The sequence below is a fragment of the Culex pipiens genome, chromosome 2, assembly GCF_016801865.2.
Source record: "Culex pipiens pallens isolate TS chromosome 2, TS_CPP_V2, whole genome shotgun sequence".
In the NCBI taxonomy this organism is placed as follows: Eukaryota; Metazoa; Arthropoda; class Insecta; order Diptera; family Culicidae; genus Culex; species Culex pipiens.
This window is the reverse complement of record NC_068938.1, coordinates 150314789-150329413: the sequence shown is the minus strand read 5'-3', so window position 1 is coordinate 150329413 and position 14625 is coordinate 150314789. Positions and strand designations below refer to the sequence as shown.

General features: G+C 43.7%; 2 protein-coding genes and 1 pseudogene across 3 annotated transcripts in view; 1 reads left to right on the top strand and 2 right to left on the bottom strand.

Annotated features, from left to right (window-relative positions):
* Window positions 1-5952, top strand: part of LOC120421445 (uncharacterized) — a 38378-nt gene extending 32426 nt beyond the window's left edge. The window contains exons 8-10 of the mRNA XM_039584650.2: window positions 4494-4620; window positions 4687-4907; window positions 5251-5952. Coding sequence (XP_039440584.1) covers window positions 4494-4620; window positions 4687-4907; window positions 5251-5411 — 509 coding nt within the window. The 3' untranslated portion in view covers window positions 5412-5952. The remainder of the gene's footprint in view (window positions 1-4493; window positions 4621-4686; window positions 4908-5250) is intronic.
* Window positions 5953-9345: 3393 nt separating this feature from the next.
* Window positions 9346-10665, bottom strand: LOC120421465 (PSME3-interacting protein). Of its 2 annotated transcripts, XM_052707908.1 has the most exons (6): window positions 10540-10665; window positions 10332-10459; window positions 10174-10272; window positions 9949-10109; window positions 9690-9893; window positions 9346-9626 (listed from the first exon to the last, which is right to left on the bottom strand). In XM_052707908.1, the coding sequence occupies exons 2-6, from the start codon at window positions 10426-10428 to the stop codon at window positions 9432-9434; spliced, it is 756 nt and encodes a 251-aa protein (XP_052563868.1). In that variant the 5' UTR covers window positions 10429-10459; window positions 10540-10665; the 3' UTR covers window positions 9346-9431. The 2 variants fall into 2 exon arrangements, with proteins under 2 accessions (XP_052563868.1, XP_039440614.1); XM_039584680.1 differs by having other exon boundaries at window positions 9346-9893.
* Window positions 10666-11882: 1217 nt separating this feature from the next.
* On the bottom strand, window positions 11883-14289 carry LOC120421454 (pyruvate carboxylase 1-like; annotated as a pseudogene).
* Window positions 14290-14625: the final 336 nt, after the last annotated feature.

The window sequence follows — 14625 nt, the reverse complement described above, 5'->3', positions numbered from 1 at the left end:
ATTCCTAATCGAAGCTAAGTGTCCGAAGGTTTGATTGTTGAGGCAATTGCAAACCTCTTTTTACAACTTAGCTTCCATCCACTCCGGGATTCGAACTGACGACCTTTGGATTGTGAGTCCAACTGCCTACCAGTGACTCCACCGAGGCAGGATCCAGAGAGACAACTCCTACACCTGGATTGAGCTAACGACCTAGACCGGGGCCGACATTTACTTCCCCATCCGACGGAAGGCGTGGTCAGACAAATCTCGTCTCGAAAAATGCCACCGGGACCGTCTGGGATCGAACCCAAGCCGACTGGGTGAGAGGCAACCACGCTTACCCCTACACCACGGTCCCGCAATTTTTCATGCAAACTAGACAAAAATCGTTTGCAAAATATTACTATTAACAAAAGCGGAAAATGACGAGCATTGCACCAACATTGGATTAACGCTGTAAATCATGTCCGTCTCCACGAACACTGTGAAATGCGATGGAGGCGGATGGTTGTTCACTCCGTACAAGTTACATGCTTGCATGCAACATTTCTCGATTGCGTCTTTGCTGAATCGGAAGGAAAAAGTCTCGGCTGAACTGCTAGATGGCGCAACTGAATGTGTTTGCACTAATTGATTACACTCTGAAACAAAACCAGACAGATTATTTCAGTAAAAACGTTTTCTGACTTTCTTTTTTCTGTCAAATTGCGTGCCATGCTTTTCATCTGTTTTCATTGTTCTTACGGGAGCGGTCGTGTTTTTCGATGTTCGTGCGAAATTTAACAAATTTTCATCGTAATTAAAGAGAGAGAAGGTAAGTTTTATTGCGCGACAAAGGGCCGCTGGTATAACAATTCCCTTTCTCAGGATAAGCACCAATTTTCGCAATGAAACGAGCCTACCCCGGTAGCGGCGGAAGCGGCCCAACCAATTCCAACAACAGTGGCGGCGGCTTCAAGCAGCCGAACCGTCTGGCCACTCAACGGCAGTCGCTTCCGATCGCCAACGTCCGGGGTGCGATCGTCGAAGCGGTTCAGAAGAATCAAACGCTCGTTCTGCTGAGTGACACGGGCTCCGGCAAGAGCACCCAGATTCCGCAGTACTTGTACGAGGACGGTGTGGGCGAGGGCAAAATGATTGGGATTACGCAGCCCCGGCGGGTGGCGGCGATTACGGTGGCGAAACGGGTTGCCCAGGAGCAGGAATGCTCGGTGGGGGATGTGGTTGGGTACGCGGTTCGCTTTGAGGACGCGACGTCGGCAAACACGCAGATTAAGTACCTAACGGACGGAATTTTGTTCCGGGAGGCGTTATCCGATCAACTGCTCAAGAAATACAACATAATTGTGCTTGACGAGGCGCACGAGCGGACGATTGCGACGGATGTGCTGTTTGGGATCGTGAAAAAGGCGCAGCAGACCCGGCGGAAGATGCTGGTACCGTTGAAGGTGATTGTGATGTCGGCAACGATGGACGTGGACCACTTTTCGCAATATTTTAACAAGTGCCCAGTTATGCACCTGCAAGGAAGCAACTTCAAGGTGAAGGTCTATCAGTCGATGGACAATACGAACTACCTGGAGGCGGTCATTACGACGATTTTCCAGATTCACGAAAACTGCAACGACGACGGGGATATTTTGGTGTTTCTGACGGGCCAGGAGGAGATCGAAGCGGCGACCGCGCTGGTACGCCGGTTGGCCAAGGCCATCAACCATCGTGACCTGCCGCGAATGCTCGTGGTTCCGATGTACGGAGCAATGTCCCAGAACAGCCAGCAGGATCCGTTTGCGCTGGCACCGCCTTTCACGCGGAAAGTGGTCTTGGCGACGAATATTGCCGAAACGTCCATTACCATCCCGGCCATAAAGTACGTCGTCGACAGTGGCAAGGTGAAGGTGCGAACGTTCGATCCGGTCACCGGAATCGATTCCCTCAAAGTGACCTGGATTTCCAAGGCCCAAGCTTGGCAGCGAACGGGTCGAGCCGGTCGTACGGCGGACGGCGAGTGCTACCGAACCTACTCGAAAGAAGACTTCAAAGCAATGGCCGCCACGAGCACGCCGGAAATCCTCCGCTGCAGCGTCGTTTCGTCAACCCTGCAGCTGCTCGCCCTCGGCATCAACTGTCGCGACTTTGACTTCCTGGACAAACCACCCGCCGACGCACTGACCAGTGCCATGCAGGAGCTCAAAGCTCTCGGTGCGATCATGTCCGTAGATCAACCCGCCCTCACCACCCTCGGCCGCAAAATGTCCAAACTCCCACTCGACCCAAAATACGCCAAAATCCTGCTCAGCGCCACCGACCACGGCTGCCTCGAAGAAGCTCTCACGATCGTCGCAATGCTCTCCGGTGAAAACGTCTTCTACAACACCAGCCAAAAGCGCGAACAAGTCCTGACCGCCCACGCCAAGTTCCACGCCAAATGTGGCGACCACGTCACACTCCTGAACGTGTTCAACGAGTTCAAAACCAAGGACGAACCCAAACGCTGGTGCCACGACAACTTCCTGCTCGAGCGCAATCTCAGCCACGCCGCAGCCGTCCGAACCCAGCTGGCCAACATCTGCCGATCACTCGGACTGCCCCCCACGTCCTGCGGCAACGATCCCGTCCCCATAGTCAAGTGTCTGCTGACCGGACTGTACCGCAACATTGCCGAACTGCAGCGTGACAACAGCTACCTTACACTGGCCAATCGCACCCGGTGCCGAATTCATCCGGCCAGCGTGATTCACGGCCGAGCGCGACCCGGCTATCTACTCTTCACCGAGCTGGTCTCCACCGGAACGAACTACCTGCGAACGATCAGCGAGATCGAACCGGAGTGGGTGGGAGAAGTGGTGCCGCACTGTACCTTCCTGGATCGGATCACGTGCGGAGGGAACCGGGGCAGTAGCAGCTGTTACAGTGAGGTGGCACAAGGAGGAAGGACGGCGTGAGAAGGGGCGGAGTAATAATCTTTTTATTTGCATTTGATGTGAAGGATAAAAGTGCGGCGGATATATACATTTAAAAATGTAGCAATAAAACTAAAGTTGTTTTCGATCATAAGGATGCGTTTTGATATTCTTGTTTTTTTTTTTGCCTTTCTTACTAAAGAAAAGTATAGGTTTTACTTTATGGCTGGACGTCACTTTCATCTTCGTAAATAAGACGATACAGCATGAATATAAATCGGAAAAATCGCCAAAAAATCACACTGCATTGATTTTCGACGCTCTATCGATTCATCTTGACGGAACTCGTCTATCTCCAACCCTAGAATTTTGAGAAAATAAATTCCGTGGAGATCGAGTGATGTTCGTGTGTGGTAAAATTTTGCCAACTTTTGTGTCGCGTCGTTCTCAGCTCCCCTGAATCCGATTTTGATTCTTCTAACTGCAGATGAAAGCAAATGTGCTGAACCTGGGCGAGTTGGCAAATTTCGAAATATCCATCTGTTTTCGGATGTGGCTAGACTTTTCAATAAAATACAGTTTTCAAATGATATGGTCAAAAATTTTCTTTTATTTATCTCAAAAATTGCATTTTTCGAGCTCTACAACCTCCCAAATTTTCATCCAGGTTCATAAAATGGTTCTGGAGTTAGAGCCGTTTGATTAACCTACCATAAGAAAAAAAAATCCCTAAAAAAGGTAAAAGCCCACCTGGTGACCTTCGCCAACATTTTTCGTTTCTAATTTTATCCGAAATTTCTTCTTACATTCATAGTACAGACCATGAGTGAGCATCTGAAACAAATTTGACATCGATCGGCAATCCTGAACAATTTTTAGAACGATTTACTTTTTGCCTTTCTTACTAAAGAAAGGTATAGGTTTAACTTTATGGCTGGACGTCATTTTCATCTTCGTAAAGACGATAAGATAAGATAAGACGATACAGCATGAATTTTAATCGGAAAAATCGCCAACAAATCACACTGCATTGATTTTCGACGCTTCGTCGCCAAGTTGTCAAGTTGTCAAGTTGAGCTTCGAATACTGACGCAAGAATGCTGGCACATATATGTTTTGGCTCGACTTATACTCGTTTGTAGTAGCTTGTCTACCGATGTTTCCTTCAACATGTAAGATATCGTATATTGTGATCGGCAAGTCTCGACAAATTTTCAGACGGGAAATTCATGTAACCTCTCAATCATCTCAACTAACACTAACAAACTTTTCACCACATTGTTGCATGAAAAGGTGTGCGAAATTTTTCGGTATCAGTTTTTCAGTTTCGGGTGTTCCATGAATTTCATGCAAACGAAGAAACAGCTGACTGCAAACCATGCCTTCAAATTTTCAGGCAGGAATTTCATGCAACATATAGTTGTGTGAGGGTAGGCTGCATGAAAATCAAGTCGGTTTGACGGTAATGCACTGTGATAGTTGCATGATTCCTGTAAAACGTTGTTTTGGACCAAACATTGACTGCCACCTGAATTTTCATGCTACTATGTGGGGAACACTATTTTGAGTGTAACTAAACTTTCTATTTTGTTTTATTTCTTTCCCTAGGTAACACCAAAACAGAGGCCGGCTATCTCGTGGCGGTGAGTGCCGCACTTGATTTGATAGGACGCCTGACGCTCGGCTGGCTTTCTGATTTGGATTTGTTCGACCGGAAGAAGGCTTACATTGTTTGGTAAGGCTATTCTATTTTTCCCTATAGTTCTGTTCCTCATCAAAGTATTCAAATAAACAATTGCAGTATTTTGGGAGCCGGCACGGCCGTGCTGACGATCGCCTCGTCCGACGCGTGGATCGTGATCGCCGTCAGCGCCGGCTGTTACGGACTGTGCCTGGGCAGCTGGTACCTGCTGATGCCGGTGCTGCTGGCGGACCTCTTCGGGACGGACCGGATCAGCTCGAGCTACGGGCTGGTGCGGATGTTTCAGAGTATTGGTGCTATCTCGGTGCCACCACTAGCAGGTTTTTAACCGTTTCGATCCGCGGACGTGGACCAATTTCAATTCTCAAACGGAAAAGAACGTCCCGTCTTCGATCGAACACCCTCTCCCTTTTCAGCACTTGAGCAGATTTGTATCGTTGTGTTTTCTCTCTCTTTCTTTCTCTTTCCGTGATCCGTATTCGCCCGTTCGTCCGCCATCTTCGCCCGTGGTCTTCCGCCTTCACCTCGTCACGTTTCTACCTAATCTTAAAATTGTATATGAAATAATTATTTTTGAAAAAAAAACACACACTCAAAACACAAAAATGACACACTTGTTCAACACACAAACACAAAACACACAACTCTCCAAACACACAATAGGTCTCCTGCGGGATTTGTCCGGTGGTTACGAGGTCTGTTTCTACTGCATGGGCGTGTGCATGGTCCTCGGCAGTGTCCCGCTCATCGTCGTCGTTCTCCAGGACTCGCTGGCACTGCGCGATGACCGCAAGCTGAGCTCGTCGATGGAACGTGTGGCCTAGACGAGAAGAAAGAGGAGGAGAGAACAATAGCACACATGCGTTGGCCACGCCCCCTGTCTTGGTAGGCGTGGCACAACAGCAGCAATTTATAAGGTGTAAGAATTTCTCAAGTGTGTGTGTGTGCGCGCGCGTGATAAAACACTTGATTTTGATTTTGAGTATGTGTCCGATGTCTTTTTTATTCATGACGATGTGAATGTTTGTTTTTTGGTTTGCGTTTTATTACCTAGCATTAAATATATACCAATAAAAAAATATATACATAACAAACCGTGTAGCGTTAAACAAACAAACAAAATTACTCGATAAGCATTGATTTTTTCTATGTAACAAAAACAAACAACAACAACTGCAACAAAACGGTATTAAAATAATAAAAAAAAACAACAACAACCAAAAGTGTACGTGTAAGCGCTCTGGTGATTGCGCGCCTAAGCACTATTTTTAAGCGGTGTAGTGTTAAGTCACTTGAGAAAACATGTTCTGCAGGAGAACAGAGAATAAGAAAACAAAAATAAAAGACTAGCCAACACAGAAAAAAGTATGATTACAAAATCGGTTGAACTCTTCATTTAGAAGTTTGAAAGAAAGTCCTGTAAAAGTTTAGGTGTTTTTCTTTTCTTTTTGAACTTTGACACAAGAATGACGAAAATCGACCAAGTTGGTTTAGTTTTGGTAGTCCAGCTTTAGAGGCATCTTCTAAAGTATTAGTTTTACCTTTAAAATAAAAAAAATGCTAAAACTGACTGAAATATTACGTTTACAAAATTAATACAAATTGCATCCAAAGAATGGTTTCAAATCAAAAACGATTCATTAAAAAAATCCCTGTATCAATAATTGAACAAAATTACTAAATTTACTCTAAGAATAAAATCAATAAGTAGGGGAAATCTGGAGTTTTTTTTTTTTTTTGATAAGGTCCAATAAACCAAATTTTAAGTTTTTAGATAAAGTTTCCCGGCATCACTAGCAGCGCTGTTGGTGGTGTTGGTGGCCAGCCTTTGTTCTTTATTTGCCTTCGCTTCTCGCTCGGGTTTCGTCAGCCTTCGATTAGAATAGGTAGGGGAAATCTACCCATTTTAATCCTAATAAGCGGTCGTGTTTGAATGATGCTGGATAATCTAGAGTCTCCCTTGAATTTTACTAAAACCAAGTACACCAACGAGTAGAGCAAGTTTTTGTGAACATTTCTGTTTATTTTCACTTTCACTAAAAGTTATTCTATTTCTTTACCAAGCATTTAACAAAAAAAAAATCCCAAGGGTATTCTAATCGAGGCGAATGCATTGGGCCACGCCCATTTTTCTAATATCGGCTTAGTTCTTTTTCTTCCAACACTCTGTCGAGTGTTGCCATTTGCGCTGACAGTTCAAACGAACACTCACGAAAAGTGGCATTTATAGGGAAAGTTTCCTGGCATCGCTGGCTGTGCTGCTGGTGGTGTTGACGGCCAGCCTTTGTTCTTTTTTGCCTTCGTCTCTCGCTCGGTTTTCTTCAGCCTTCGATTTGAATGCAAAGTGAAAATTGAAACGTCAAACGACTTGGCGCGTTTGTTTTTTTGATGGCGCTTGCTAATTTATTACATTTTTCGGGATTATTCTTCAAGTGAGTGCCTTACTAATGATCAAAAGAACATGTTGCCGGTAGTTGGAAGCAATTTCATATCTTAAGCGCCGTGAAAAAGTAAGCGAAAGTGAAAAGTTAATTTTGGCGATATTCATTAAGCGTTTGAGGGATTCTCGTGTGTGTCACTGTGTGTGCCAACAAAATGATGAGAAGTGGTCTCGCAAAATACAAATTATGATCAAAAGTGCATTAAATGTGATCTTTTTGGCCAGTAAGTGGCATACATTTGCGTGCTTACTCGAGGCGGTGCTGTTGCTGGTAAGTTTATAGCCCAAATAGTATTTTTGGAGCTTTAATCGAGCATCAAACTCTCCATATGACGAAGATAGGTGTTTGATTGGAAAGGGTAGATTTCCCCTATAAACGTCAAGTGACTCTGTGCGTTTGTTTTTTTTTTGACAGCGCTTGAAAATTAATTACGTGTTTCGGGATTATTTTTCAAATAAGCAATTGAGCAATCAAAGTGATGAGAAATTGTCTCGCAAAATAGAAATTTTGATCAAAAGTGCAATTAATTTGATCTTGATCTTGACATAAATGAGGGTTTTATTTTCAATATAATGGATTTCAATATTTAATTCTAAAAGTCAATATTATTGCTTAACATCTTATTTTGAAAAGTTTTTCATGCTAGAAAATTATTTTAAAGTATTCTACTTTTTTTCATTTCCACAATTTAGTATTTTTCTCTTTATTTCACAAGAAAATGTTTGGATTTGATTTGAATGTAAAGTGTTTCCAATACATGAAAATTAATCTTCATCTACATTTTATACCTTCACTCATATTAACTAAAACAAACTTTTTATTTCCAAAGTCACAATGAAACGGAATAGGGGAGAGTGGGGAGACTTGATCCCGGGGACACCTGATCCCAAGCCTGTATCTCGTCAGCATGTGGGTAAAAAATTAGCTTTGTTCTAGAAAGTTGTGCGAAATTCACTAAAACTCATTGTAGAAAAAAAAGAAAAAAAAAAATGTTTAGATTCAGTTTAAGCTTTCAATTCATGCAAAATGTTTATAGTTTTGTGAGAAATTGACAGAGTTATGTGCGATACAAAAAAAGGGGATCAAGTCTCCCCACTCTCCCCTACAGACCAGACTCAATTATCCGAAGTTCGATTATCCGAAGGTTTGTATGAAACTTCGGATAATCGAATCATGAACAAAAAAAAGTTTTTCGATTCTTTTATTTTCTTACTTTTAACATCAAAATCGAGTTTTGCGACCCCATTTTAGTTAAATTTAACTGGTTGATTGCCTATTAAATTAAAAAAATGCAGGAGTCTGAATTAGCAAACAAGCAAGAAACGTCAGGAAACCAAACAAGGGCAGGACGAAGTTTGCCGGGTAAGGTTTGTTTTTGATAAACTTAGTCAAACATTAATCAAAATCTATTAATGTTTGATTTGATTTGATGAGATAACCAACTCGGCCAAAAGGATGACCTATGTAGCGGCTGCCTAGACTGGGATGACCTATGTAGCGGCTGCCAGACTAAGGTTAGTATATGTAGTAATTAGACAATCCTCGAGAATTGTACAATTAATACACTATTTTACAGTTCTGGTTTACCACTATCCACATCCAGTCTCCGCCACTGTAGCATACCCCGATACCCGGCTTTGATTTTAACTACTAATAAAAATATTTTCCTAGCTGAGAAAAGGTCAATGCGGATGGAGTGCACAAAGACTGATAGTAAGTGTGAAAAAACAATGAAAAATATGAAAAAAATAAGAAGAAAAATTAAAAGAAAGAATGTCTATGCAGATGGATCGATGATCCCTTCACAAGGACAAAAAAGGGACAGGTGGTAGGAAAAGCAAAAGAAGAACAGAAATCAGCCATAAGAAATAGTCAATGCGGATGTAGAGCTATTTGGACTCTCCCCTCACAAAGACATCAATAAAAAAATATTCAACACATTACTTCTATCTTTTGAGACGATAGAAATATTGGTGTGGATTTTCAAAAATGGAATGTGTGTATGTCAGGGGAAATGAAAGAATCTTTTGAAATTCAAAAGGAAAGATTTCATGATATCAAAAATCGTCCCGTCGTGTGAACTTTCAAAATAGTTGGAATTGCCAAATTTTATTTAGGTATCTGCAGCTCTTCTGGTTCTGCATGATCAACAGCATCACGATGATGTTCAAAGCACTCAATAGATGGTCATCACTCGGCAAATTTCTCCTGCTGCTAGGAATTGTGATAATTGAATGGGATACAAATGTCTTTCCAAATCATTCATTTTAAAGGCATAATTTCTTTCTTTCTACCTTATCAGAAAACACGCTCAAACTTCAAGTGAGAATAATTACCATCTTATTTATGAACGTTTTCAATGAACTTCCTTTAAATCAAACTCCCGTCTTCATCTTTTCACCTCTACTTACCCTCCGCATTCGCCTTGACAATCTTCCGCCCGATCCAGTCAAAGTGACCGTCACAATCAACTTCCGAATCGCTGCTCGCCTCCGAATCCGTACTCTCCCGGTAGGACCCGAGCCCGGGCAGAATGCCAATCACCTGCAGCGCGCCGGATTTCAGCTTCTTGTTCGGTTGATCAGGCTTGGGCGGACCTGTTGGGGTTTGGAAATTTGCGTAAAATTTTAAATATTTAAAGATTTCAAGCGACAACTTTCCACTTTGAGTCGCTTTTGAAGCTTCAGGCTTAGCTGGTTCAGTCACATTTTCGGGTTTTTTCTCTTCCGTCAAAGTGGAGGAAGGTTCTTCCTCGTGCTTTCGCTTCTTCACCACGACTCCAGCGAGGATCTTCTTTTGGGACATTCTCGACGAAGCGATTGGAGTTTTGGTTGGTTTGGGTTTTGATATTTGCTGTTGGATTTGCTGAAAGTGAAGGAGGCGTTAGTTAAAGGATCCAAAATCGTCAATTTTAGTGAACCTCTTCCAATCGCTTTTCCTGGAGGGTTGCAACCTTCTGCCGGAACTCGTTCATTTCCTTCTGCTCTTCAATGTGAGCTTGCCGTTCGGCGTTTATTTTATTCTTATCGACTAAATCAAGAAACTCCACCTCGTCGTCATCCAAAGTTTTTATCATGTTCTCTGCAATAAAAAAGAAATCAATTGTATTTGAACTAAACAAATCAACTTAAATGCGAATTCCTACTAAGCTTATGTGCCTCCTCGTATTCCATGTCTTTCTTGTTCTTTTGTTCCTGAAGTCTATCGTACAGCGAGCGGGAATCGTACTCCTCCTCCGGAGCCTCTAAAATAACGAATTTTGATCAAGATAATAAAATATCATCAACTCAAAATTTTACGCACCTTCAGGCTGATCCTCGGTCCGGACCTTTTCCCACTCTTCCTGGCGCTTCCGGCGGGCGTCCGCCAGTTCGGCCTCGGTTACGAATCCACTGCTCATTTTAATTGCGCGGTTGGGGTTTGCGAGGAATCTACGATGTTACCAACAGAAATGGAATCGTTTTTAGTGAGAAAATAATTATTGATAAGATTGCAAAAAAATAATACGCACCAAACTGCGGGCATGCAAATGCAAAATGTTTTCGTTTTAAATGTTTTGATCGGGGAACAGTTTTGACAGTTCGAAGTTAGCAAGAATTCTAGGGGAGTTGGAAATTGTTCCGAACGTCAAAATCGTACACTTATTTTTTTTTTCATAACTTATTTTTATTAGGTCCTTTTAGGTGCTGTGACCAGGTTAGGACCCAATGTCCGTATATTTAAGAGGTCTGGCTGAAAACGTTTTGGATTAGTGTTAGTAAGCGAAAAAGTGTCAACATTCTTGAAGCCTCTCGTGATGACGTCATACCGTTCTCGGTTCTGCAGGATGGTATACAAAATCAACGAAAAATGAGCTTTTTATTTAAATTTAAGCATTTTTTGGTTACTTTCACGCATGAAAAGATTAATTTGAACTATATTGTGCATAAGTGGTGATAGATTGAATCGGGAATTTTATTTATTTCTGATATGAACACTTTTGAACGATACTTCAAAGCGAGTACACGAGCAGAGCATACCAATCCGCATCGACCTTACCAATCGGCCTTTAATTTTCAGGAGTTGTTTGGACACATATAACTAGCATCTGGTCCAAATATGAGCACTCTAGTTCAACGGAAAATGGGGCTAATCGGGTCACTAAGTTAAAAGGTATTGACAAAAAAAATTATAAATAAATTAGCATTGGCTTGAAAAATGCAACCTTATGAAGGTCGAATGATCCCAATTCATTAGGTCTTAAGGAAGTTACCGAAATTTTAGTGAAAATATTGTATAACTTTGGAACTCATATACAAAAATCCATCCAGCAACCATATCGATTTGACCTGGAGCCTAGAATATTTTCCACATTAGCTGCTCCTGAAGATTTTGCGACTCCGACTCCAGCTAACTTCTCAGAATTAGATAACTCCCACTCTCGACTTTGCCCAAAACGCCCCCGTGTTAATTAATACAAATCGAGAAGGAGTACTTTTATGAATTAAAACTAGTTGCCACCGATGATAACAAGATGAATGAAAACAAATTGAACAAAAGAGTAGTTTTAATAATATATTTCTGTTACAGATGGTGTGCTGTTATGTAACAGTATTTTGTTGTATTTTTGCTTACTTAAAAAAAATCGTTGAGCTCAACTTTTTGCCATTTTTTGTTCTTCGTAATAAGGTTGTATTAGCTGTTGCTGCTGTTGGGGAGTTTTAATGATATTATGAGTGTATCCCAACTCTGGCAGCTTCATTCCCTCGGCGACACGGATCTGGGACTGAACGAAATCAATTCCGGCGATTTCTTCCGTTACGGTATGCTTCACTTGCAGACGGGCGTTCACTTCGGTAAGTAGAAGTTGCCGTCTCACAGAACCTCCACGGTTCCGGCATTTTCGTATCTGAAGTGTCTGTCCAACTTGACAGCGTATTCAGTTTTTTTTTCCACGGACCTCGCGGGCCAGTTTTGGTGCAGGTGCAGGTGCAATCTCCATCAACTTCTGATGCCGCCGCTCAACCGGGCCATCACGTTCGTACAGATAAACCACGTTGCCAGCTTTGTCACCCAGCAGTTGCAACTCAATATGCCTAGGTCGTTCGATGAACCTTCCAATAAACATGGCAACATTACCGAAGGAAGCCTTCGCATCCGAAATCGCTCGCTGGAATTTGTCCCCGACCTCTACCATCTTTCGCTCGACTCGCTTCCTACGGCTACCTCCGCCTTACGCTGCTTTGAAGTTCACGGGCAACCCGTGCTTCGTGCAAATGACCAACACTTCCACCTTGATGGTCACGGGAACTTTAGGTGATGGACAGATGTGACCCTTAACCGGGGTGCATGTTTCGATGTCGTTCTCCTTGCACACCCGGATAATTTCTGGAATGTGTTGCAGACCTCGACCGGGGCTAGGCCCTTGCCATCGATGTCCGTCTCGTCTGTCGGTGCATGTGCTGGCGATTCTGCTCGGAGTAGATGGCCACCGACGGCATGCCCAGCTCGTTACACACTAGGAAGACACGGTAGCGATTTCGCCGCGGTTCGCAGCCAGCACGGACCGGATGGGTTTCTACTCGGCCTGGTTTGGGAAAGGAATCAGGTAAGTGCCAACTTAAAGTCGTGGCCAGGCTGGCGATGGTCACCTTTATCACGTCAAATAATTACCTGGTTCTCCGGTGGAGACTACTGCTGCATTTGCTGTTGGGGGCATTTGTTAGTATGTGCCACTTGTAGTCCATCGTGAAGCATAACAACTTACTAATGTTGACGCTGCTGCTGCTGCTGATCGCTTCTGCAGTATCCCTTCCGACGAACTGCTTCCGGCCACTGGCACCGGTTTTCCTTCAAGTCCTTGGTACGGCCACTATCGGTTAGGTCCACGTTCTTAGTTCCGCAAGGAGACCGTCCTCTGTTCGTCAGTGCTGGTCGCAGTTTATGACAATTCCGACAATATCTGGAATATCAAAACATTAATGTGGAAAAATATTGATGTAGACGTGTCATAGTTGTTGGCACTTACCTTTAACTGCTATTTTTTCAGTAATTAACCAAATTTTTAACGATTTTATGCGAGAAACTGAGATTTCTTGCAAAATCGTATGGCAAACCAAACCAAAACAAACGGTATGACGTCACACCGTTCAGTCGCTAACCATGCACGGAGAGAAAAATGCTGATTGAAGGAAAAACTAATTCAAAGTCGACAAAATATTTTTCCCTGCGTTCGTACACTAATACAAGCATGAAAACATAGCCATACCTTTTACAGATGGATTACATTGGTCCAGACCTTCGTGAGATCCAGAGCAGTTGACACACTTCTTGACTTTTCCGTACTGTGGGCACCCCCACAGCTGCTGCACCTGGGCTTGAGATGGCAGTTACTGGTTCCGTGATCGAACTGCAAGCAGTTCTTGCACTGGGTCACGTGCGGTTCTTTGTTCCGGTAGGCCACCCACCGGACGACGACTGGTCCCACTTTCTTTACCTTTCTACTCAACTCCTTCAGACTGGTGTGCCACTTGGGGAAGAACACGATGAAAGGCGTCTCATCGATGGCGGGAAGCAGCTGCTTCCGCCCGATGGTGTGTACTGCCAAGACGTCCAGCTGATGTTCCGTCTTAAGCAGCTCCTTGATGTAATCCGGTTCCACGTTCGGGAGACCTCGCATTACTACCCGTTGCGGTCTCGCACTGCGCTTTCCGTGCGTGTAGAACTGCACCTTATTCTTCTTCAGGTGGGCTTGCAACGTGTCGAAGTCGTCGCTCGAGAAGCACGTAATTTTGGTGCCGTACCCATCACCACCTTCGCAAGGCGGACGAAGCTCGTTTCTTTCACTACCAGCGGCGGCTGCTTCTTCTCCCCGGCTGACTTGCCGGGTGCTGGTACCACGGGGGTGGTTTTTTCTGCTGCTGGGTTCGCATTGTTGTTGCTCTTCTCCGCTGCCGGGCTGAACTTGTTGTTGCTGAGCAGTTTCTCCATTTCCTGGCCATTGCCGTCGTTGATCTCCTCCTTAGCCTTCCTGCGCCGAACCTTGATCACGGGACGAAATTCGCCCCCGTCCTCTCCTCCTTCTTCGGAGTCCATGCCCGTCGCCGCCTGCGTTTTGGGTTGGAACCCGTCCGGTTTCTCCCACACACTTTTCTTCAAGGCCGCGTTCCAGTAGAACGGCCTTCCATCCTCAGCCCTATGCTCCATCAACTCACTCTCCGCCGTCGTGGCCGTCGCCGAAAGTTAAAAAAAACACCGTCAAAAACGCGCTCAAAGGACACATGGTGCACGTCTGCTCTGGGCAAGCTGTCAAACTGGAATATTCCATTTGTTTGGGCACACGGCAGCGTTACGCTAACGCGAATTCGGCACCTTTTCCGAATCCACTGCGTTACGTTTCCTGGAAATTTGACGTTTTCTCATTGCACAACTTTAATCGCACAACATTTGAAAAAGGCGTCATCAAAATAATAACTCAATATTCAATTTCTGTTGATTTTTAGCAACATTGTAAATTTTGCTTTAAGACTTTCTTTTTAACACACTTTATAAAGAATTTTAGTTAATTATTTTTGGCATAGAAACTATAACCTTCATCGAAAAAGATTCACATTCAATT